This window comes from Alexandromys fortis, unplaced genomic scaffold (assembly GCF_014885135.2).
Source record: "Alexandromys fortis isolate MF-2015 unplaced genomic scaffold, M_Fortis_MF-2015_v1.1 scaffold_274, whole genome shotgun sequence".
Classification (NCBI taxonomy): Eukaryota; Metazoa; Chordata; class Mammalia; order Rodentia; family Cricetidae; genus Alexandromys; species Alexandromys fortis.
The window spans coordinates 711,739-734,913 of NW_026068142.1; the positions used below are offsets into that span (position 1 = coordinate 711,739).

A 23,175-nucleotide genomic window follows, 5' to 3' on the forward strand; every position below is an offset into this window, starting at 1 on the left:
GTTGCTCTCAGAGTGATTATTTCTGATGTAAACGACACCATCACCAGCTTTCTGTGTTAAAATGCGTTGATCGCCCAGGGCTGGTACTGCTCCATTAACCACAGCCCAGAAGATTGCCTTGTTAACCCCACGTGAATGCTCAGCGCTGCCGAGACAGAAACTTCCAGGTTTCTGTTTTGTTTTTCTTCTAACTGGAAGTCTTACTTAAGAAATCTTTTCTGAATTTAACACCCACACATTCACACGGAAGCACACATGCACGAATGCACACATGTGTGCTTACCCATATTGTGTGTAAGACTATTTGGTGTTTGCATTTCTTTTATTTTTCTATTTAATTAAAAATACTTGTTATGACATTTCTTGTATATTAGTGCCCCTCAATTTGAGAAACCCTGTCTCTAGCAGGATCATATGGCTGAATGGTACTTGGATAAACCCACTAATTGTGAGCCTAACATTATCCTTTCTGTAGCTATAACAGAGGGATTCAGTGTAGTCTGATGATCTCCATTTATTGTGTTGAAAATGTGCTACCATAAATTTCTACTAACATAACCCTGCTGGAAAGGGCTCAGCGGAAGAATAATGCGGTAGTTAGGGACATGATACTGAAAGCCGGGGCCAGAACCAAACTCTGACTGTAAAGCTGACTTCCTGTGGAGGCTTGATACATTATTTCAGCTCCTTTTGTCTGATTTGCTGATACGTAAAGGGCTTTAAAATAGTTTTATATTATATTGTTGCTGTAATGATTAAGTAAGAATAAATTTAAATTGTCTAGGAGAGCCCCTGGTCCTAGTATGGTTATTTTTAGTTATATAGTGTCGTATAACATATGCTGTATGATATTGCTGTATTGTAGGATTATGCCTTTCAGAAAGTTGGGCTTCCCAGAGAGTTTGTCCAATTCCTCCAAGATTCAAAGTATAGCTGTGTGAAATTGGCTTTTCAGACATTTCCATGCTTTCAAAGGGTGTTTCTTTTCTCCAGTCAAGAGTGGAAGAAGCTGGAAAACCAGTTTCTCTTAGATCCCCCAGCTTGCATCTGTGTCCTGATTATTGTGACTGTGATGGCTATTAAACTCTAGGGGAATTGTGTCACAATTTAAATGCAGCTTCCAAACTTCAGGTCAAAACTCAGGGCAAGCTATGTGAAACAACTTCTCTTAGAGCCAAGCCTATTCTTTTGAAATATATTCACATTTTGCTCATAGGTCTTGACAGAGGCACTTTTTGTTTTTCTAGGCAGGGTTCCCTATGGCTGTTTTGGACGCATGTAGAGGAGGCTGGCTTCAAACTCACTGCTCTGCTTTCCTCTGCCTCTAGAGTGCTGGGATAAAAGGTGTGCATCACCTTTTGCTGTTAACTTCTTAGGTCACTGGGAACTTTACTAACAGTGTACTTTACTGTTGTCTTAAGGAATCTCGGCTTGACTAGAGAATGGTCTTCAAAGGCCTGAAGCTATAGAATTGTATGTGGCTGAGATTCCCCACTTGTTCTCTGAGCTCCATCTTGTGCTGGTCTGAGGCCGTACTGCCCCAAGACTGATGAAAACCAAATGTCAGGCTGGCAGGGACAATCATGCCCACCACTTCTTAAGAGTCATGAATGTCTCCTAAGATGCTCTTTGGCTGGAGTGTTCCTTGATGACTTTTCTAAAACTTCCTAAACATGAACGTCAAGCTAGAAGGCTTTCACTGAACTGCCCTCTCCTGTAAATGTATGTTTCCTGTCCCAAATAACTGACTCAGAGACTACATATGAATTATTATTGCTCGGCCAATAGCTCAGGTTTGTTACTAGCTAACTCTTACACTTAAATTAACCTAAAATTCTTATCTATGTTTAACTATGTGGCTTGGTATCTTTTCTCAGAACAGCTTTCTCATCTTGCTTCTCTGCATTTGCTGGTGACTCTCTGTCTCTGCCCTTCCCTTTCCCAGAATTCTCCTTGCCTGGCTCTAGCTCTCAATCTTTTCCTGCCCAGCTATTGGCCAATCAACTTTTTATTAGCAAACGAGATTAATACATACTCACAGTGTAGAAGAAGATTGATCCACAGCACCCTCCTGCCCTCTCTCTACATCAGACTTACCTTCCTGTCTGATAACTTCTCCGCCATTGCTCTCCACTTTACTTTCATGCATTATCTCCATTGGGTTTTTCCCCTTTAATTATTGTTATATTTATGTATGTGTTTAAATGCATAAATACAACCTGCTGAGTCTCTTCAGTGTTGACTGTATGATTTTAGTGTTCACCACTTGGCATTGGATAACAAATTAGAGGTCTTGTCCCTGGGGAAAACTGATTCTCCCTCTCTAAGCATCTGTTAATTTCTGGTAGCTCTTTATCTAGCGGTTAGATAAAGAGGACCCTGTGAGATCCTCATCCATGCTGACATGTTGCATTGTATTTATTTTTATTCATTCAATAATAACCACAAATAGAGGCCCACTCTATATCTAACAGTAATTGATTGAAGAAAGCACAGTACAGTCTAAGATACAGTTAAGGTATTTCCAATGATCTAGGTGAAACTAGGGATAAAGAACAAGCATCAAAGTATTCCAAGTATCATGATGAGTGAGCCTATGCTACCTCTGATGAAACAAAAGAAAGATTTGAGAAGCTTTAGTATTGATGTATACCATAGGTGAAGAAACCAGCACCAGGAAATAAGAGCCAAGGCAAATGGAGCAAATAACCATGCTACAAGAACTTGCATAAGTGCAGGTGCTGACATTAGTCACAATGATGTGTGCTGAGTATCCTGACACATAGGGAAAGGATGGAGTCTATGCTGGGCTTCCATTATCAGAAACAAAATGGATTTAGATAAAAAGCAACTAGAACATACGTGGTTCAGCTAATGGATGCTCTGCATACAGTTGGTAGAGCTGTGTTTGTAGAGGGGACTAAGACAATGGGAACATTGAGCACTCTTCCAGCTTTAAGAACTTAGATTCTTGTCACAGGATTTCTTGCTTTGTCAAAGTTTTTATGAGGATATATCCATGATGGATCTTTCTGGTCAGTTAATAGGTAGAACACCAGAGGAGAGTTTTTCTGCCTTTGAGTGGCTGCGATTGAGCTTGAGTCTCCTCAGTTTATGTTTCTGCACTGGGATACTCTGATAGCAAAGTCAAAGTTTTATCTCAAATGTCCATCATTTTGCTTTGAGCCACCAATGTAATTAACCTGAGATATAACATATTCTTTTCAGGAAATAATTGTGAACTGAGATCTATTTAGTTTAGATAACTCTGTTGAAGTTGATACTGAGGGAGAACAACTTCCCCTTTCTTATTAGGCTTACATAGGTACTAAATACCAAAAAATTATGCATGAGATCCAAGAAGAAATGAAGCAGGATATTATTACTTTTATATGCACCAAGTAATTTCATCCCTAAGAAAGTATGCTTAATCTTGTGTCTTAAGGATGAGAGATACCATGGCTCAGGGAGATGAGGTAAACACATCTGAGAGTGAGAGAAAATGTAAGTTGAATATATTATGAAACCATTTCTGTTTTCCTTCCATTCTTCCACAGGATCAAGGGATTTTTAAATAAGACTATTGTATTTGCTTATATATAACCATTCATAAGGTTAATGAAATTTGTTCTTTGAATTCTGAAAGGTTTAAAATGTTCTTTCTCTACCAGTATCAACAATCTCTAAAAATATTAAGGATTTTACCTCAAATCTGAATGGGACAGTATATATCAGATATTATTCTAAATGTTTTGCAAGGAATAGGTCTCTCAATTATTATTGTGTTATTGCTTATGGTTTTCAAAGCAAAAACGGAAGCCCAGAGAGATTAAAGATCCTCCCAAGATCACATCATGAGTAGGCTGTAGAGCAAATATTTCATTGCAAGCTCTAGAGTCAATTAATTGTTTTGGTATTATAAAACCCTAGGCTACACACTCCAGGCAGCATATGATAGGTGTATTCCTTTACACTTGAAGCCTCCTAACATTTAGTTGTCCTGTATTGTTCTCTATTTCACCTTGCTTTCAAGCTGGCATATGTGTATATACATACATACATACATATACATACATGTATATACACATATACCTATATAATCTCATTCTTAAGATATTTCCAATGAATATTCAGAGAATAAATGAACTTACCTGGCACTTCTGGTGTTTTGATTGAACTCTGATTCTCAGCTTTCAAGGTAAAAATAGAAACATTAAAATTAATTGTTGATTATAATACCTGGTTTTATGGTTGTTTCAAATGTAATTTTTATAGAAATCAGTTTATTTTGGATATGATATGTGTGTCCCTCAAGATATAGAATCATGGAGATTTATGACTCCAAGAAACCCCAGAGCAAGAATCAACTAACTTTTTTGTCTCTCCCTTTTCTTAATTTTAAACAAAAATTTCCTCATGGTATCATCATAGGTACAAATATACTTGTAACTTCCTCTTTTTTGCAAGACAGTGTTTCTATGTGTAGTTTTGGTTGTCCAGTGCTCTGTTGACCAGGTTGGCCTTGAATTCACAACGATCCATCTGCCTTGTAACTTCCTCTTTAAGGCTTAGTGTGCTATGAAGTGTCTGTTGCAATGTCTCAGCCCTGTCTTTTAATGTGAACTGTCATACATATGAAACACCTAAAGAAAGTATATCATGAACTCAGCCAAATAAAATACATAATGAAAGCATGTAATTTTATATTTATAAAACTTTATTTAGAAAAAATAGGCAGGGGCACCTATTTTGCTTCTCTGACTAACTAGATCCTGGTCCGGATCACTTTTACATGATCTTACAAATGAAATACCTAAATACAACACAGTGAGCCACAGGGACTTCTATTTCTCTGTCAAAGGGGCTAACCTGTGCTATTGTCCTATTAAGACCTTATACATCTTATCTTGGAAACAGGCAAGAGTCAGAGAGCTATACTTGAAACTTAAGGGATTCCTGGGTGGTAGCTACAGCCCAACAGAGATGGCAACAAAGAAAATCACTTTAGAGAACCTTCAAAAAAAAAGCCCTTTCAGTAACTTCGATGGCGTGGACCATGAAGAAAGAGGATTTGCCTTGTGAAAAATATAGAAAATAAAAAAATAGAAAATACTTCTGAAGCAAGTAGAGGCCTAAAAATACTTACAAATGATTTGCATCTTGTATATATTCAACTCGGCGGCCAACATTAGCATCTCACATGCAACCACCTCAGACAGCACCCTTGAGTGCTATCCTCCAACCTACTTCTTCCCCCCTGCCTTCTTGGATCAGGGCAAGGGACCCTTGTCTTCCAGTTGCTTAAGGCCAGAAAATTCCTTCTGGAATCTCCTCTCTGCTAGCCTCTATACATTCTGAAGCTCTAGATTAAAGTTTGTTCATCTAGCTCCCAAGAGCTTTTAAGAAAATGTCTTCAAAGTTAACCTTGATTCCGCACCACCTCCCTGTTCCTTAGTGTGGCTGGCCTGTCTTCATAGGATCTGGGGAGCCCTACCTCACTCCTCAGTACTCTGACCCATCAGCTGCCTCTTTAACTCTGCTCCACATTGTACCTGGTGCTGATAGACCAAAGGTTCAAAGATACAGAGTTCTTCCAGACCTGGGTTTCTTGTGTTCTTCCCTGTGCCTCAGGGTTCTCTCAAGCCACCTCACTAAACTGTGTCTGCACATCATTCAAACCAGCCCATCACCTGACTTTGTTTGCAGCCCTGCAATTTTATTATTATAGTAACATCTACTTTCTGCTTGAAAAATCGCTTGTTGTTGCTGTATTATATCTCTCTGAGGATAGATTTTCTACCTTAGATAGAGCTGTGATTCTAGTACCTATCCCTAGAATATGCTGTAGTAAGTCTCTAGTATATAGAAAAGAACGCATTTTAAATTTAATGATTATGAGAGATACTGTTCCCAGTTTGTAGATCTGCAAATATTAGCTGAGGAAAATCAAATTACTGTCTTTTTTTTTTTTTGGTTATTTTGAGACAGAGTTTCCTAGTAGCTATGGAGCCAGTCCTGGAATTCGCTCTGTAGACCTCCAACTCACAGAGATCTGTCTGCCTCTGCCTCCCAAGTGCTGGACTTAAAGGCATGCACTACCACTGCCTGGCCCTCAAATTACTGTCTTAAAAGTGGAACCACGGTGACAGCTCAGAACTTTGGTTCCAAACACATCTACTCTCACTAAAAGAGACAGTTTTTCTCCTCCTAAATATTCTAAGTATAAAGCTTATATAATTAATTTCTCCTTTGATAACTAATTAAAATACTTTTGAAAGTGGCACAATGCTGCATTTGGGAGATGCAGTTAAAATATTTATTAGCAGCTAGGATTAGAATACAAAGAAAATCAAAACCCTTTCTTCCTTTTCTTAATATCAGGTCACAACCTTTTCTGCTGATAGACTTGTCTGGGAATGAATAATTCTAAGCTTGGATCAAATAAGACCTTCTGGCTCTCCTTTATTTGAATTTCTTTTGGCCTCCAAAATGCATAATAATTTTATATTAATAATAAATAAGGAGTATAACTGTGTTCTGAAACTTGGTTGGAATGTAAAGAAACACATCAGTTCATCTCATTATACTGAAGAGTCCAAGATCAAAGCCTATACATATACCTGTGTATGGAAGAAAAAGGCTGAGAACAAAATTCTACAGTTGTCAATTACTTAACCAATATGACTGAGCATAATGGTCACAAACCTACATTTCCATCACATTGAAAACTGAGGCAGGAGGATCACAAGTTTGAGATCCCAAGTCAGAGCTCCACAGTGAGACTGTCTCTCAATAAATCAGGAAGTTAGGGATAGCTCAGTGAAAGTGTACTTGCCTAGCATGCTCAGTGCCTGGGTTGGACCTCCAGTACCTTCAAAACAGAAAGGAATGTGTGCCTCCTTCTTGAAATAGAGGAAATAGTTTGAAGACAACAAACTGTTTTTAAATGAATACAACATTTAACACAGACCCAGTTTAGAGGGTTCAAAAATCTTAGCAAAAAATGAACGCTCTGGCATATGGCTAAGTGTGAGTATCTCTGGTTTTTATTTATAACTGTAAGGACGCATATGCACTGTCAGAAGGCCACACTCGGATCTGTAGAGGAAGCAACGGAAGTCAAATCACAGATGCATATGGGACGCTTTTGCTAATATTCTCACAGTTGGATGATCAGTAAAAGACAGAACTGTTGGCATCTGTTGCTGAGTTGTAGCCTGTAATATGAAACTGTGCTCTTAAAAACTGAAAATATATTTCCAAAGCTAAACCTAAACATTATTTAGAACAGAATGCTTTACTAACCATACAAGAGCTAACTTTGCTTATTTCACAGGAGAGCCTGTGTTTTCAGATAATGCACTATAGTGGCACACAAAATGTGTTGTTAAAGGAAGGAGAAAGACTATATAGAGATATTTTTATATATAATCATCCATTTCTGTTGAAAAATAAGTTGTGAGCAATTTCCATTGTATTTCTCTGTCATCTGACAGTAAGGCAGTGGGCATGAGATTATTTATTTTTTTTTTTCTACGCTAGGCCTTGCGACAAAGACTATTATTCTGCACATGCGTCCTGTTTGTGCCCACAGCATACGATATCAAATAGCTAGCCAGACAAGGGGGAAAGCTGTGGTTAAATCCTTGCCTATAATGTCATGGGGAATGGCTCAGATTATAAAATAACATTGGCAGCTTTGGCAACCAGACAAATTAATGATTTCTAAATTGTAGGATGATAGAGGATAGCATTGCATGAAATAGAGTCTCTCCAGTGGTTGGAAGGGAACATTCAATGAAGATGTTATTTCCTGTCAGTTTAATGTCCGTGGGGATACTATGAGGGTGCAATGTGTGTATGTATGCTTGCATATGTGTGTTCCAGCATGTGAAGGTGTGCTGGCACACGTATATGTCTGCAGAGTCCAGAGGTTGATGTTGGGTGTCTGCCAATTGTCCTTCACTTGAGCTTTGGAGACAGGGCCTCTCACTAGTTGACCTGGCACTCACCCATGGCTAGATTGGCTGTGCAGCAAGCACAGGGAGCCTCCTGTCTTTGCCGCCCAGGCCTAGGTTAGAGGTGCACACAACCTGCCTGGCTTTTCACGGTGATGCTGGGGATCTGCCCACAGGTGCGCATGCTTACACAGCAGAAGACCATTAACTTGCTGAGCAATCCCCTCATCCCAGGTTTTATCTTACAACAAATCTCTAGGTCAGTTCTTCTCAACCTTCTTAATGCTTGGCGCTTTACTCTAGTTCCTCTTATTGTGGTGACCCCCCCAACCATAAAATTAATTTTGTTGCTACTTCATAACTGTAATTTGGCCTCTGCTATGGATTGTAATGTAAATATTTTTGGAGTTAGAAGTCTGCCAAAGGGGTCGTGACTCAGAGAGGTTGAGAACCATTGCTCTAAATGAACATCCTGAGGCCCCAAGGAGCTTCACAGATGGTCAAAGGCCACAACACAAATGAATGTTTGTACTTAATTTTTTTTCTTATCTAAGCATTTTAAATTGAGAATCTTTACTCATAACCACCAACCAAACTTACTCTTGGCATGATCAGAGACACCATGGTTTTATTTTATTTTATTTGAAGACAGGCGTGGTGCCTTGGAGAAAAAAAGTCCTGGGTGTGGCTCATTCGCATGGTCAGATAGTAGTACCTCTGAAATGTCTACCAGTTATTGTGAAATCAACTCTTCTTTTGTGTAACAGTAAATGCCACACTAAACCATGAATAATTATGTGACAAAGGAAGAGGAAGCAGTGGAGGATGGGAAGGTCAGAGGCACTGGGCAAGTCCAACACAGGGCCTGTGGGTCACACCTATATCTGAGAAAACAGCTGAACACTCAGTTGTAAACTTACTGAAAACATTAGGGCACATTTCTGAGATTTTTTTAAAAATTGTAACTCAGTTGAGCAATGGTTCAAGTGTAGACCATAATTTCACGTCACAATATCAAGAGATATTGTGATGGGAGAAGGGAATTGGGATTTATAATAAGATTGGAAAGAGACATCCTATAATTGGCCAGAACCTAGCAAGAAAAGAAGACCATTATTGCCTCTCCCTCGTATGAATTCTGACATGACTGAGGAAGGAATACAGAACAAGTTTATGGACTGATGATCCGTTGCAAATCATTATGCAATAAGGAAATTTACTTGCTAATCTATTTATCGTATATAAGTATTATCATTAATAATCTATACATAACTGTTATGCATTTTGATTTCCAGAGGCATCAGTCCACAGTTACTTGGCCGTGTTGCTTTGAACTGTGCTGAGGTGGTGTGCCGCGATGGGACACAGAGGAATAAGCTGGCAGAGGCCATTTAAAGCAAAACCATCCATGAATGTAACACACCATCACGAGGCCAGAGCCTTCACGAGCCAATCACCACCCGAAATTCCAAGCTCTGCACACTGCCCTGTGAAAACCAAGCCTTCAAGATAAGTGTTTCAGGGGACACCTGGGGGACCCAAGGACCCAAACCACAATAGCACAGGAAATGAAAGAAGCGAATGTCGTATTTTCAGCACCTTAGTCCTAAACTGGAGACTCAGAGTGAGAAGATTAGTATGTTTCCATGTAATACCTGTGCACTTCAAGTGCTGGCTCACAAGAATCACTGTTATTGGCCTTTCTTTTGAATCTTATACCAGTGCCCAGGAAGTTAGACCTACATAGAGATGGCGAGTGTGTAGCAGCAGAGCTAGGTGCACTGAAGGCTCACACAGGTCACTGGTCTGAGATGTGTTTCATGGTGACACCCTCCAAAAGCCTTGTGGATATGGGGTCTGTGGGAAAGGGATCTATGAAATATAATATATCTAAAGTCTTGTGATGGAATTCTCGTAGATTAAAGTAGGCTTTGGATCCCATACCAAATGTCTTGATAAAACTGAAAGCATAGACTCCATGGAGAGGAGAACATGAAGAGAAACTCATGTATAGACACGCAGACAAAAGGTGCTATGGAGGGACAGAGTATCTGTGATACCACAAGCAAGTTCTAGCTAAGAAAGGCCCGCAGTCCCCGGAAAGGAAGTGAGATCCCATTCCCGGCCTCTAGATGGAACCCTGATGCAAGCTGGATTAGAGATTTTCCGACACTAGAATTGTGAGGTGATAAATCTCTGTGGCATGAACTTCTCTCATATTTAGGCCTTTGTATGGATGAGACATTTTTATACAGCTTGCATGTACATAGCTATACAAAATAGACAAACAAATCATTAATTTTTAATAAATCAGAATAGAGTGGTTTAATTTATCACGCTAGGATACTATAATTTTACCATTTATTAAATATGAAGACATATTTATACTATTGAGATGGGTGTGCTTGTTTATTTTTTATAAAGAATTAATTCTTTGGTACTGCAAGACAAAGAATTTCTTCAATAGTCTACGGCTGGCTGATGCTCGGGTTGATCATCATCAGTGCCAAGCCTGCCTCATATAAGTATGTAGTACAAAATGGTAGAATTATGCATAAGGAAACTTCAGAAATTGCTAAAAATTCTGTCCTAATATAAAGCTAAAATTCATTTAATAGTTTTAAAAATTAACTCAAGTCAGTAGCTCAAAGAGAGACTTTAGAAATCAAAGATCCTAACAGAATACCATCTAAAGCAATAGTAGTTTGATATTTGTATGCTAAGAAATGATGGAAGGCTAATATTAAGTCTTTTCCTCATAAGTAGACCATCATGATTCTTTAAGGACTTTGTATGTACAGTATTAACACAGTCATGGCAATCCCTGCCAAACTACCCAAACTAGGGTTTCTAATGGTTCATGCTATCCAAGGTACTGTGAAGGAAGTACAAAATGTTTCACTGGGACTAAGAGTAAAAGCTTTCTTCAGTGGGACATGAAGGCTAGAAGTGCTTCCAAGCCTCATGAATGAAGGAAACTTGAAGTTACTCACCTTCATTCAACTAACCCAGGGACCACAGACAGGTCACACACAGATGTTGCCATTGTGGATGGACTTATTCTTCACAGGAAAGAAGTGGCAACTTGCTGAGCACACTGGAGTTCATCTGGACTTCATGAAGTACTTATTACACGGTATCCATTAATTGCCCACTAGCTAGTAAAGTCCTTTCATTTGCCTAGTATATCACATTTAATGTCACTACACACCTGTTAAAACCTCTCTGAATATAAATTAATTAATGGTAACTTTTCAAAGTTGGCATAGTCATTCATTCATATGTTGTGACTTCCATACTGAAAGTTTGTTTTTTTTTTTTGTTTTTAAATAACTTTTCAGTTTTGTTTTATTGAAAATGTTTGGCAGTTTTCATCAAGCTTCTTCAGAACTAAGTTTTCTAAATTTCAGCACTCCAAATAATAAGTCACTTTCCCTCTCAACATACACTATCTGTTTTCAAATAGAATGCTTAAAATGTCAAGTTTGCGGGTTTTATTTCACAACCAAGAATTCTTGGTTGATAAACGGCCATCTAAAATCTGGACAATTATAAACAGAAAGTAGTTTGTGTTTTGTGGTGAAGGGCATACGTTCTTAGGGCATATGCTCTTTATGACGTCTTTGTCCTACTGAAGACATGTGTGCCCATGATCCCTTTACTTAGCAAGAGTCTTAGATTAACATGAAGCTTCTCAGAGATTCTGGTCTATGCAATCCATCATCAAAAATGTCAAAGTTTAAATTTTGTTTTTTTACAAAGTATTGATGAAATGTTCAGTGTGCTGTACTGGTTTGGGCTAAATGACACGAAGCTATTAAGTTAAGTCCAAGCAATGTTGGGTTATCTTTCTTTATTTTTAAACTACAAGTCAGTTAGTATTTAAAGTTTATATAAAAATTCTGTGTGTTGTTGGGACATATTTTGGTTCAATTCAAAACCTTTACTTCTATAATGGAAGCATTTAAGACATTTTATTTCAGGTAATATAATTTCTGTCATCATTGGACTTAATTTAAAGTTTAATATCCTAACATTTGCATTTAACTTCCTGTCTATTCTTTTTTCCTCTTTTATCGCCTTCCTTTGGATTGAGCATTTAATTAAAAGATTATTATTTTTAGTTATATATATGCACATGAATCTGTGTATGGGTATGTGCACATGTGTGCACATGCTGCAAGAAGCCAGAGGAGAGCACCAGATACCCCTGAGGCTGGAGTAAGAGTTAAGAACTGCCTAGTGTGAGTGCTGGGATGGATCTTGGGTCCTTGGGACACAGGACTGAGCCATCTCTCCAGTCCCTGTACTAAGCTTTCTTTTAGGATTTCAAATTTTCCATTATACATCTTACAACAGTATAGTTACATCTCTCATCTCAAAACATATTCTATTGCTTACATATATTTATATTGTCATATATAGTTTACATATCTTTATATATATTGTTATATATATTCTTAAAATATATTTCAAGCCACAAATGCACTTGTTTTATTTTACTGAATCAGTTAGTTCTGTTGAAAGGATTAAAATGAGGCAGAAGCTTTTTGTATCTACTTGTGAGTTTGTCACTCCCAACTCCATTTTCCTTTATTTAGATCTAACTTTCCGTCTGGTGATATTTCTCTCTGGCTGAGTGTCTTTACTCATCATGAAATGTCTCAGCTCTGCACGTCTGTAAACGTCCCCACAGAACACCAGGGTGACAGTTTCCCCTCCAGGAGGGAAGATGTTCTTCGCTGTTTTCTGGCAGGCATTGTTCCTGAAGGAGCCTCGCTGCCTTTTCCCCATGTTCATTCACTTAGTGTGTTGTCTTCTCCCTAACAACTTGCTTCAAGATTTTCTCTTTATCGTTGGTGTGGTTTCTTTTCTTATTTTGGGCTCATCATGCTTTCCAAATCTACTGGTCTGTAATTTTTAATCATATTTGGGATTTGATTAAAATCCACCTTTTCTGTCCACCTTTCTCGTTCTTTTTTCCAGGAGTTCAATTATTTGCACTTGGATCACTGGGACCCCTAACTTTTTAAGTTGTTTGTTGCCTAGGCTTTCTTTGTAGCATTTATCTTCTTTATTTTCTCCCTTGCTTCTATTGCTGTATTATGTTTAAAGCCACAATTTTGTATTTTATTATTCTTTGATTTTAATTCACGAATTTCACACAAAAATGTTGAGACTTTTTTGACCCAGGCCATAATATAATATAATATAATATAATATAATATAATATAATATAATAGAATTCTTATCCAGAAGAAAATCAATTGCTTCCCGTAGTTGAGATGTGGTGTTCCTTGTGTATCCATTAGATTGATTGATTTCAACAGCATTTATGGGCTGGGGCATCAGATGTCAACATGACTTCAATCAAATATTTATTACAAAGAACTTGCAAATAAAAAAGTCATTCATTGAAATTAAACAGATCTAAAGTTTTGGCCTGTTCTTCTTGTGGACTTTTAGGATAATATATAGACACCATCCTCAGAGATTGGGGCTCCTTTTCCTCTTCCTTCCTATTTGCGCATCTTTTTTTCTTTCACTACCTGATTGTTCTGGACTCTGAGTGCTCTATGGGGTAGAAGTAGAGAGGCCGGGTATTATTAATTCCTGATATTAGAGTGAAAACTTAATGTTTTTCTCTACTAAGTGTGAACTAAATCTATTACATTGATGGAATTGTCTCCTTTATATCCATCTTGTTGAGCACTGCTTTCAAGAAAGTGATGGATTTTGTGATGTCCCTTTTTTTTCTGCCTCAATTGAGATGAGTACCTTTTATTTATATTTTGTCTCACATTGCAGTTAGTATTTTTACAACTTTAATCAATTTCTGTTCCATGAGTAAAGCCCACTTAGGATCACATGTTATAGAAATATGAGCCAACAGACTATTAACTCCAAACAAGTGAAACAATTCAATAAAATGGACTGATAGATCTTTGTAGTAGTGTGTGGTCCTAGTTTGCTTTTCCGTTGCTGTCACAAACACTGACTAAAACATGCTTGAAAGATAAGGGGTTCTTTTTGGCTTACAGGTTCATTATTGATAGAAAACAGGGTAAGAGCTTGAGGCAGGAACTTGGAGAACTGAAGCAGAAGGCTTGGTGCTCACTGGCTCATTTTTCTTGACTCGCTCATCTACCTTCCTTATATGGCCCAGACCCACCTTTCCAGTGGCAGTACTGCCCACAGTGGGCTATAACATATATATTTAGCTAATTTTAGGTACATTTACAATGAGAGCTTGAAGCAAAAACAGAGTAGAAAAGCTTGAAAAAGTATGCCGTTTGACTACAAAAGGAATTTGGTCAGTGTGGATGAGGAGTGTGGCTGTGAAGGTGGTTAGCACCAGTAAAACGAATAAGATGTTTTGAGGTTATCTCAAGAATCATTCAGGTGCCACCTACCGTAGGACCAAGAGATAAAGGTTTTCCAACTCATTTGGAAGCCTGTGCCTGAGAAGAGAGCTGTGAGTTGCCATGCATGTACAGGGCCATGGCTGTCCGTTGCTCAGACACTCTGAGGCCATGGAGGCTAAAGTCCAACATGGCTTCCGTAGTCACACAACTGACACCCTAGTGTTATTCAAGTGATGTTGGTATTGTAGACCTTTGGAGGACAAGGTTTAAGGAGTTGTGGGGGTTTTCACTCAGATATCAAATGAAGGCTTTAGAGTCAAGGCATCATGTGAGACATTTAGAGTCCTTGTAAAGAGCTCAAGGGTAATAGGTGAGGAGTAACTGAGGATGAGTATTGATCCTAAGTTACAGTGGAGACCCCAGAGGCTTAGAGATGTCAGGCATATACTGACGAAAGCTGCAGATGATGAGTAAAGTCCACCTCAGAAAGCCCTGTGGTCTTTAAATGCAAAGGTCGTAGGAATAGCAACAACACCTTTTGAGATCCTTTGGAACTCACTTTGCCATGGTTTACAGCACAGGTGCTGCCCATTGATCTTCAGGGTTTAATGTTTGCTCTGCTGGGTTTCCAGCTTGATGTGCCTATATTATCCTTCCTTTGCCTCAGTTTCTCCCTTCTGGATTGAAGATGTTCATGCTGTACCCTTGTATCTTGGGCCACATAGAACTTTCCTTTTGATTTTAAAATGCCTCACAATTAAGAGATTATCTTGAATAACAGTAGACTCTAGATTTTAGATGGAATGATGGAACTTTGGAACTCTTGGAGATGGAATAAAATCATTTTGCTGTTGTAAGTTGTCCATCAGCCTTTGGGACCCATGGACAAAATGCTATACTTTGAACATGTATACTCTGAATATGAAATATTCCTTATGAACTCATATATTAAACAGTAAGTGACCAGCTGGCACTTTGGGGAGGGGAATGGTAGAAATGAGAATCTCACTCAAGTAAGTTGGTCACTGAGGACATGCCAACTGGGGTGGGGGGGGCGAAAGGTAGAAATGAGAATCTCACTCAAGTAAGTTGGTCACTGAGAACATGCCAACTTCTCATTTCATTCTTTTCTGCAATGGGACAAGAAGTCCCATTGTCCACATATTCCCATCAAATACACAGAGTCAAGTATCTGTGGGTTAGTCCCTGCGACACTGAGCAAAACACCCCCTTCCCTTAAGTTGTTCTGGTTAGGTACCTGTCACAGGAATAGGAAAATTAATACAGGATCTAAGAAGCCTAAGAGTAACACACACTCTTAAGTACCATGCCATCCAGTGATGCTGACACATGTAGAAACTGTAGAAAGAGTATATCATATATTGACATATATTTGTTTAAATTTACTGTATGATATATTTACTTAAATATATCATATATTTAAAGATTATATCATATATTTATCATATCATTGCTTTGTGGTGAGAATTCATAAAATCTAGTCTGTTATTAGTTTCCAATCATATATTCTATTATTTTTTAACAGGGATTATGTGCTGTAAGATCGAGCCCTAGAACTATTCTCACTACCTAACCAGAATATTGTCCTACCTACCCCAAACTGTTCCCCACCTCCAGCTCCTTATAACTATTGTTTTTTTTTTTTGCGTCTGTGGGTTCTCCTTTAAGAAAAAAAGAACAAAACCTGAGACCAAGTCTTGCTAAGTTTCTCAGGATGGCCTTGGATTCACTGTTCCCTTGGCAGCTTTGAACTTGAGCTTCCCTTGCCTCTCCCTTCTAAACAGCTAGAATTTCAGGCCTGTACTGCCAAACTCAGAAGTGTTACACGTCTTAAGATTTCACACATAAGCAAGCTCACGAAATCTTTGTATTTCTATTCTAGGCCTATTTCCCTTAGCATTACGACCTTCAAGTTCACCCATACCATTGCACCATCACACAAGATATGTTTCTCTTCTTTGTACAGTCTTAACTCTCTCCAATTTTATCTACATTCCACCACTTTTTCTTTTTCAAATCTCTCATCTGTTGAAGGGCATTCATGATTGCTCTCTATCTTGGCTATTGTTAGTGTGGTTGCAATAAACATAGAAATAAGTATATGTCTCCCAAATACAAGTTTAATTTATATATATATATATGTGTGTGTGTATATATATACATGTATTCCAACACACACACATATATTCCACACATAAATATATATTCCAAATATGTATTCCACATATATATGTAGACTGTTTCTATATATGGAATTACCAGATCATATGGTAGTTCTGCTTTTAATTTTCTAAGAAACATCCATATGGTTTTCTTCAGTGTTTGTACTAATTTATATTTCCACCAAAAATCTACCAAGGTTTCTTTTCTTCCAAAAATCTCATCCATATAATAAAATTCATTCGAAATCATATGAGGTTATATCACATTATGATTTTGAGTGAGTTTAGTTTTTGCCATCTTTATGTTTTTACTGAGAAATATGTATTTTGTCTATTTTCTTAGTGTTTCTTGCTATTGAGAGAGTTTCTTATATACTTAGTATCATAACTTATTAAATGTATGGCCATTTCAAGGTCTATTTTCAGTTTAAAAAAAGTCACACCTTTGTCCTTTTTTGTTGTTGTCATTTGTGATTTTATGGTCATATCCAGGAAATCATTGCCCAGATGAATATCATGAGCTTTAGCATTGTGATTTCTTCTTGTTGAGTCCATGCCTTTTGAAGATATGAACAAGTTTGTGCTGTTGCTTTGTTATTTACCCTGTACTATTTATTAGAATTCACTGTGGCCTCTTTGGCCTTGTACAGCCAACAGCTTGATTCCAACTGTAAGTCTACCTAAGTCCCGTTCATTTCAACCACCAGACCTCCTCTTTGTTAGTTAACCTAAGCTCCACATCTGTTCTTCAGCTTCTCTTTGCAGACATCTTACGTTTACGTCCCCTTTATTCGCTTTTCCTTGCTAAATGCCATTGTTTGAAAGGGCATCCTTGACTCCGGAGAAACTTGCAACATCGCCATCACTTGTTTGTGTCTTACTTTGTTTTGTTATGATGAGCACACCCATTTGTTATTATCAGGTTAAATATTTACCTTCTAAACTGCTTTTGTCATCCACCTCTAGGCTAATTCTATTGCTAGCATTGTCTAATATACAACTATAGCCAACAGCGAGAGAAATGGTGATATAGAAGTTAGTGAAAAAATTCATGCAATAACCCCACATTTCTTTATAATTTCAAAAGAATGAATTGATAATTTCTGTTTGTAGAATTCTATAACTTTAGGAGCTTATCTTCTACAGACAGAGTGAAAGAATGACATGAGAGAAATAAATGTGATTGAAAAAGAATACTAAAATTATAGGAATATTTTATTTTCATTCTATTTTTTTTGAAGAGGGAATTAAGGAACAGTCTCATTAGCTCTTCTACCCTAAAGCAATGTGCTTTTGCTCTAGATTTTAGGATTACTTTAGACACAAATACTTTTGTCTTATAAACTTGACCTAAGGAACTATCAGCCATAAAATTAAGGTTGAAGGGAATCGTCTGGGCTCTGCTAGCTAGCATCCAGGGGACAGGGCAGATAACTGTCTATATATATATATATATATATGATTCAATTATTAACCAAAATAGTCCTCATGTTCAAACTTGATTATTAAAGCTATGGAATAAACCTAGAAATTGAGCCCTGTGTAGTCTTGAACTCTGTTCATTGTCAAAAGTACTTTGGCCAGTCTATATGCAAGAGGAAATGTTAAATCTCTCAGTCTTTCCTGAGTTTAGAAAAATTGATATAATTTACATCCTTAATATATTGAAGACATTCTCTGTTGGGATTTTCTTCATGTGAATATTCCCAATTTGCATTTCAATTTCTTTCAATGTTATACATTTTCACATTATATCATAGCGGATTGCTTTTTTTTGACATAATGTTCTAATTTTATCAGAGTTGTGTATTTTGCCGTCTTCTTGAAGACGAATGATTTAGTAAATGATGACTCAGCTTTATCGTGATCTCCTTTGGAGCCCATATCATTGTGTCTGTGGACAGACCATAACTTGGAAATCCAGTCAAGGTTGTCAGGTTGGCCTTGTGTGATGGGGAGCAGAAGAAAGCATGGGAGGAGCATGGGCCTTCTGTAACTGTGGGCTGGCAAACATTCTGAAGGTAGTTCTCCCTGATCCATTAACACAGTGCAATCACCATACTTACTTTTGTGCTGGGAACTTGGTAGCATTGAAGTAACATTTAAAAGAAGATTTGGCACTGTTGTGTTTGTAGTGATATCTTGGTTCTTTATGACACCAGGAGTTGTTTTCTCTGTTATGTGGAAAAAACCAAAAACAAAACCAAAAAGAACACCCATCAGGAGTACAGTAGAGAACCAGCAAGTTTCATTCACATTAATGCCCATGTCCATTCACAACCTTCAGGTTGTTACAGAAAATATTCAGACCTAGAGTTAGAAATCTCACATTCTAAATGGTCAGCATTAGAATGACGTAGGTAATTGCTTCAGAAAGTAGGGTGATACAGGAGTTTGTTGTGTGTTTGCGACAGCTGTTCTCTTACGTGATACTACTAAGTACATACTCAATGAAAATCATTGTATGTGTGAGACTCAGAGAGTCTGGTAATTTCTCCAGTCACATAATTTCCGTGTGAAGAGAGTCATGCCTGGGATCCACCCACATTTGATTAAAAAATCAGTTAAGCACTACCAGAAAGGAGAGGATCTAGAAATGGCAGCAGTTAAAGAGGACACTGTGGTCTCATGCTGCCTATGAGAAAATTTCCTGCATGTAGAAGAGACAGAGAAGTGAGGGGGCACCAAAAAAACAAGAGAATCTATTTTGTATTGTACTTAGTCATTTTTAAAAGGAAAACTAAAAGCAATGTTGAGCCGAGATGTTAAAAAAAATAGTACCGGAATAAGTTGACTTGAAACAACCTATATTTGCATAATCATGTTTGAAATGACCAGTGTTCTTCAGTATTTTCAAAGTTCAGTATAGGGACCTGAGACTAGTAGAGAGAATGCATACATGTCGGTCAGTGTGCTATTGGTACTGCCTAGATGGGACATTTGCTGGCACTGTTCAGGAAAGCAGGTTAGAGGATTCCTATTACAGAATGGGATGGAACAGAGACTTCTGACGCCCTCCAGTGCAGGAGGTCTTGGAATTATAATAATAAGCAAGAATCTATGAAGAAAATTCTTAGTGTTCCTAAGGCATCTGTGTTAGAGAAACCAATATAATAAATAGTGACAAATACATTCTCAGACAGAGATGTGCTGTTTTGCCCCATGGAACTTCTACTTGTACTGTTGACTGAACAGATGGCAAGTACCCTGGGATCATTATCACTCCTGGGCCACTGTCACACCAGAGTCCCTTGCTAGTGCCAGGATTACCATTAACAACCCCTGAGGAGGAGGTGCTGGGCAGTGGTGACTTTCACCTTTAATCCCAGCACTCGGGAGGCAGAGGCAGGTGGATCTCTGTGAATCGGAGGTCAGCCTTGTCTACAAGAGGTAGTTTCAGGACAGGTTCCAAAGCTACAGAGAAACCCTGTCTCGACAAACCAAAATCAAACAAAACATTTTTTTCACTATAACTTTATATTAAGAGTTTAAGACATTAAAATTTTTTTAAAATCTGAGGGGGGAAATGTGTCATAGTCTCATTTTCACACCACCAGCAGATTGCTCAACATTTCTTCAGGCTAGGAGGGAGGAGAAAAAAATATTCTAAGGCCTAAATGAAATAAACTGCCAACCAACATTACTATGATCTGTGAGGTTAAGAAACTGAAAGGAAGTGACAATATCCGAAAGCAAGCAAAACCCAAGGGAATTCGTGTCCATCAAACCAGCAACATCGAAGATGCTCACATCCATCAAATCAGCATCACAGAAGATGCTCAAAGAGATGCTGTTACAGAGTGAACGGAAGGCTGTCACTCTCACAGAGCATGGTCAGTGCACATGCCACTAGAAACGTAGATTCACACAGGGGGCATAGAAAGAAATCTAGTGCTACTGGTTCAATAAATTCTTGAACCACAAAATGAATAACATAGGAGAAGAAGAATGTTAAAAGTATCCAGAAGAAAACAAGCCAAATGACTAGCAAAAGTCTCAATAATAGTTTTGAATGTAATTGAACTAAATCCTTCAAGTAGAAGATTTGGATCACTAGAATTGATTAAAATTATAAAAGTACCCAGTAATAGCCCAGCAACTCATTTGGCTAGTTAAGACCCACATAGGCAGAAAGGAAAGGTTTTCATAGAAATGTATGTTCTAATGGCTCCCTTTCCTGAGGGCACTGACCCAATCAATGACCTGTTTCTAGTCTCTTGGTTTCTAGAGGTGCTCCAAGTTAAACGTACAAACGTAAAAGTTTGAAGCTAGGACCCGTGAAAAAGCAAGAAGATGGCACCATTTGTCTTTCTGAACCTGGCTCACTACCTCAGTCATCATGATTTTTTTAAATTCTATGTATTTGCATGTGTTATTCTTTACACCTGAATAAAATTTCATTGTATATATGTATCACGTTTTTATCATCCATTCATCAGTTGATGGATAGCTAGACTGCTTCCCTTTTCTAGCTATTGTGACAACAACTTGGAAGAACAAGTATTTCTTTAGTTGGATAGAGAGACCTTTGGATATACTCCAAATGACTGTTCAAATTAGGTTATATGGTAGTTCCATTTCTATCTTTTTGGGTTGCCTCCTCACTGATTTCCTGGTGTGGGAGGTCCTTCTGTCTATTTGTTGCTTTTATTGGTTAATGAATAACGAAACTGCCTTGGCCTATCGTGTGGGAGGAGGAAGGCGGAATCAGAGAGAAGCCATGTGTCTGTGCAAAAGATCGTGAAAAGTGAAAGCAAATCATGAGCAGAAGAATCAACGTGGGGCACCTCACTACCTGACTTTAAAATACACTACAAAGCTAGAGTAGTTACACAGCAGAATAAGGGTATAAAAACAAACACATAGACCGAGAACAGAACAGAGAGGCTTGAGAAGACTCACTACGTCTACACTAGCTGATTCTCAACAATGGTACCAAAAATATTCGCTGGATAAAGAACAACCTCTTCAATAAAGAATGCTGGAAAACTAGATATTCTTAAGTGAAAGGCTGAAATGAACCTTACTTTATACTCGGTTCAAAAAGTAACTTAAAATGAGCCAAACAGTTAAATTTAGGATTTGAAATTCTTAAACACACGGGAAGAAAACTGGGAGTGAATCACTTCAAACATTGTTCCAGGCAGTGATTGTCTGGAGAGGACCCAAAGAACAGGAAGAGAAGCAAAATATTGACAAGTGAGATGATATCACTTGCCGATTATTTGTGTTCAAAAGGATGATACACAGCAAAGAGATATATAGAACATTTCTAGATGAAAAGCTAAAAACAAGGGTAAAGTAAGAGAAGACTCAAGGATGCAAGCCCTAAGACTTGGCTTAGAGAATCACCTGTTTAATATGGAACTTCATAGACGAGAGTGGAACCAGAGGCCATACTTAGTTCAGGACTGATGCTCAGTTACCCATGAAGAGGGGCAATGGAGGGAATCTTGGGTGCTGTGAAGATAATGTATTTTAAAATGTATGTAGTGGGCCTGGAGTACATGGAGTTAAGGTGTGGAGCATAAATGCTAGCCTAGCAAAGATGGAAAGGTTTGGCCTCTGGCAGCACATGCAGATATGCTTAGAGTCTTGGCTTGAGGACAGAAAGATCCACACATAGATGAGGGAGGATTATTACCATACAAGCACTGTAATAGTAACACGCTGATGGGATCTTTGATTCACACACAGTATGTTCCAGACTTCAGCTAAAGAGCACCGATAATCCAGAGTGAAAGGGGGAAGGCTTTAAAGTTGCGTATTCCTTTCATTCAGTTTTTCTGACTACTTTCCTCAGATTACAGTGTGCACCTCTGTTGGACTGACTATAACTTGTAACTTCAGAGGTTGTGATGTACTTTAAGTTCAATAAATAAAATTTGATATTTGAATTAAATTTATTTAAGAATACAAACCTTAAATACCATGCATATTAATGGGATTGCATGCTCTTTTGACACTTACCTATATTGTGTAATGTTGAAATTAAGGTAAACATATTTCTTCAAATACTGTCAATTCTTTATGATTAGAAGCTTTCAAATCCTTGCTTTTTTTTTGTTGTTGTTTTTGTTTTTGTTTTTGTTTTTCGAGACAGGGCTTCTCTGTGGTTTTGGAGCCTGTCCTGGAACTAGCTCTTTTTTTTTTTTTAATGCAGTGTGTTTTGAAACTATATTCATTGTATTGTACCAGAAACTTTTACTCTACCTCACTGAACTTTTCTCTAATTCTCCCTGTCTCCTCTTCTCCCTAGGCTCTGTTACCTATCATCTAATCTCAGCTTCTTTGACAATTATTTTAGATTCTACATGCAGTTGAGGTTGGTGTCATTTGTCTGTCTACTCCTGACTTATTAAACTTAGCAGGGTGCTCATCTCTATCAGTTTAGTCAGGATTTCATTCTATTAATGGTTGAACATTATTCCACTGTGTTCATTATCAGCTGCAGTGCTTTGGGCGGATTCTATTCTTGACCATTGCAAATGGTGCTACGATGAACATGGGCATACAGAGGTCTCTTTGAGATAGTGGTTTCCTTTCCCCTGGATGTCTACCCAGCAGCCAGGTTGCTGGATCACATAATTATTACATGTTAGTTATTCTGACAAATGTTTATATGATTTCAGACTACAATATCTATATTAATTGCCTCTCTCACCAACA

The 23,175-nt window shown here is 38.0% G+C and overlaps 1 protein-coding gene across 2 annotated transcripts in view; it reads right to left on the reverse strand.

The window, feature by feature from the left end:
* Emcn (endomucin) overlaps positions 1–23,175 on the reverse strand; it is a 48,278-nt gene that overhangs the window by 19,527 nt on the left and 5,576 nt on the right. The window contains exons 2-3 of one of the 2 annotated variants that reach the window (XM_050126848.1): positions 18,573–18,680; positions 4,152–4,190 (exon numbers count right to left, since the gene is read on the reverse strand). In XM_050126848.1, the coding sequence (XP_049982805.1) occupies positions 4,152–4,190; positions 18,573–18,597 (64 nt within the window). In that variant the 5' untranslated portion in view covers positions 18,598–18,680. The remainder of the gene's footprint in view (positions 1–4,151; positions 4,191–18,572; positions 18,681–23,175) is intronic. The other variant, XM_050126849.1, reaches the window with a different exon arrangement.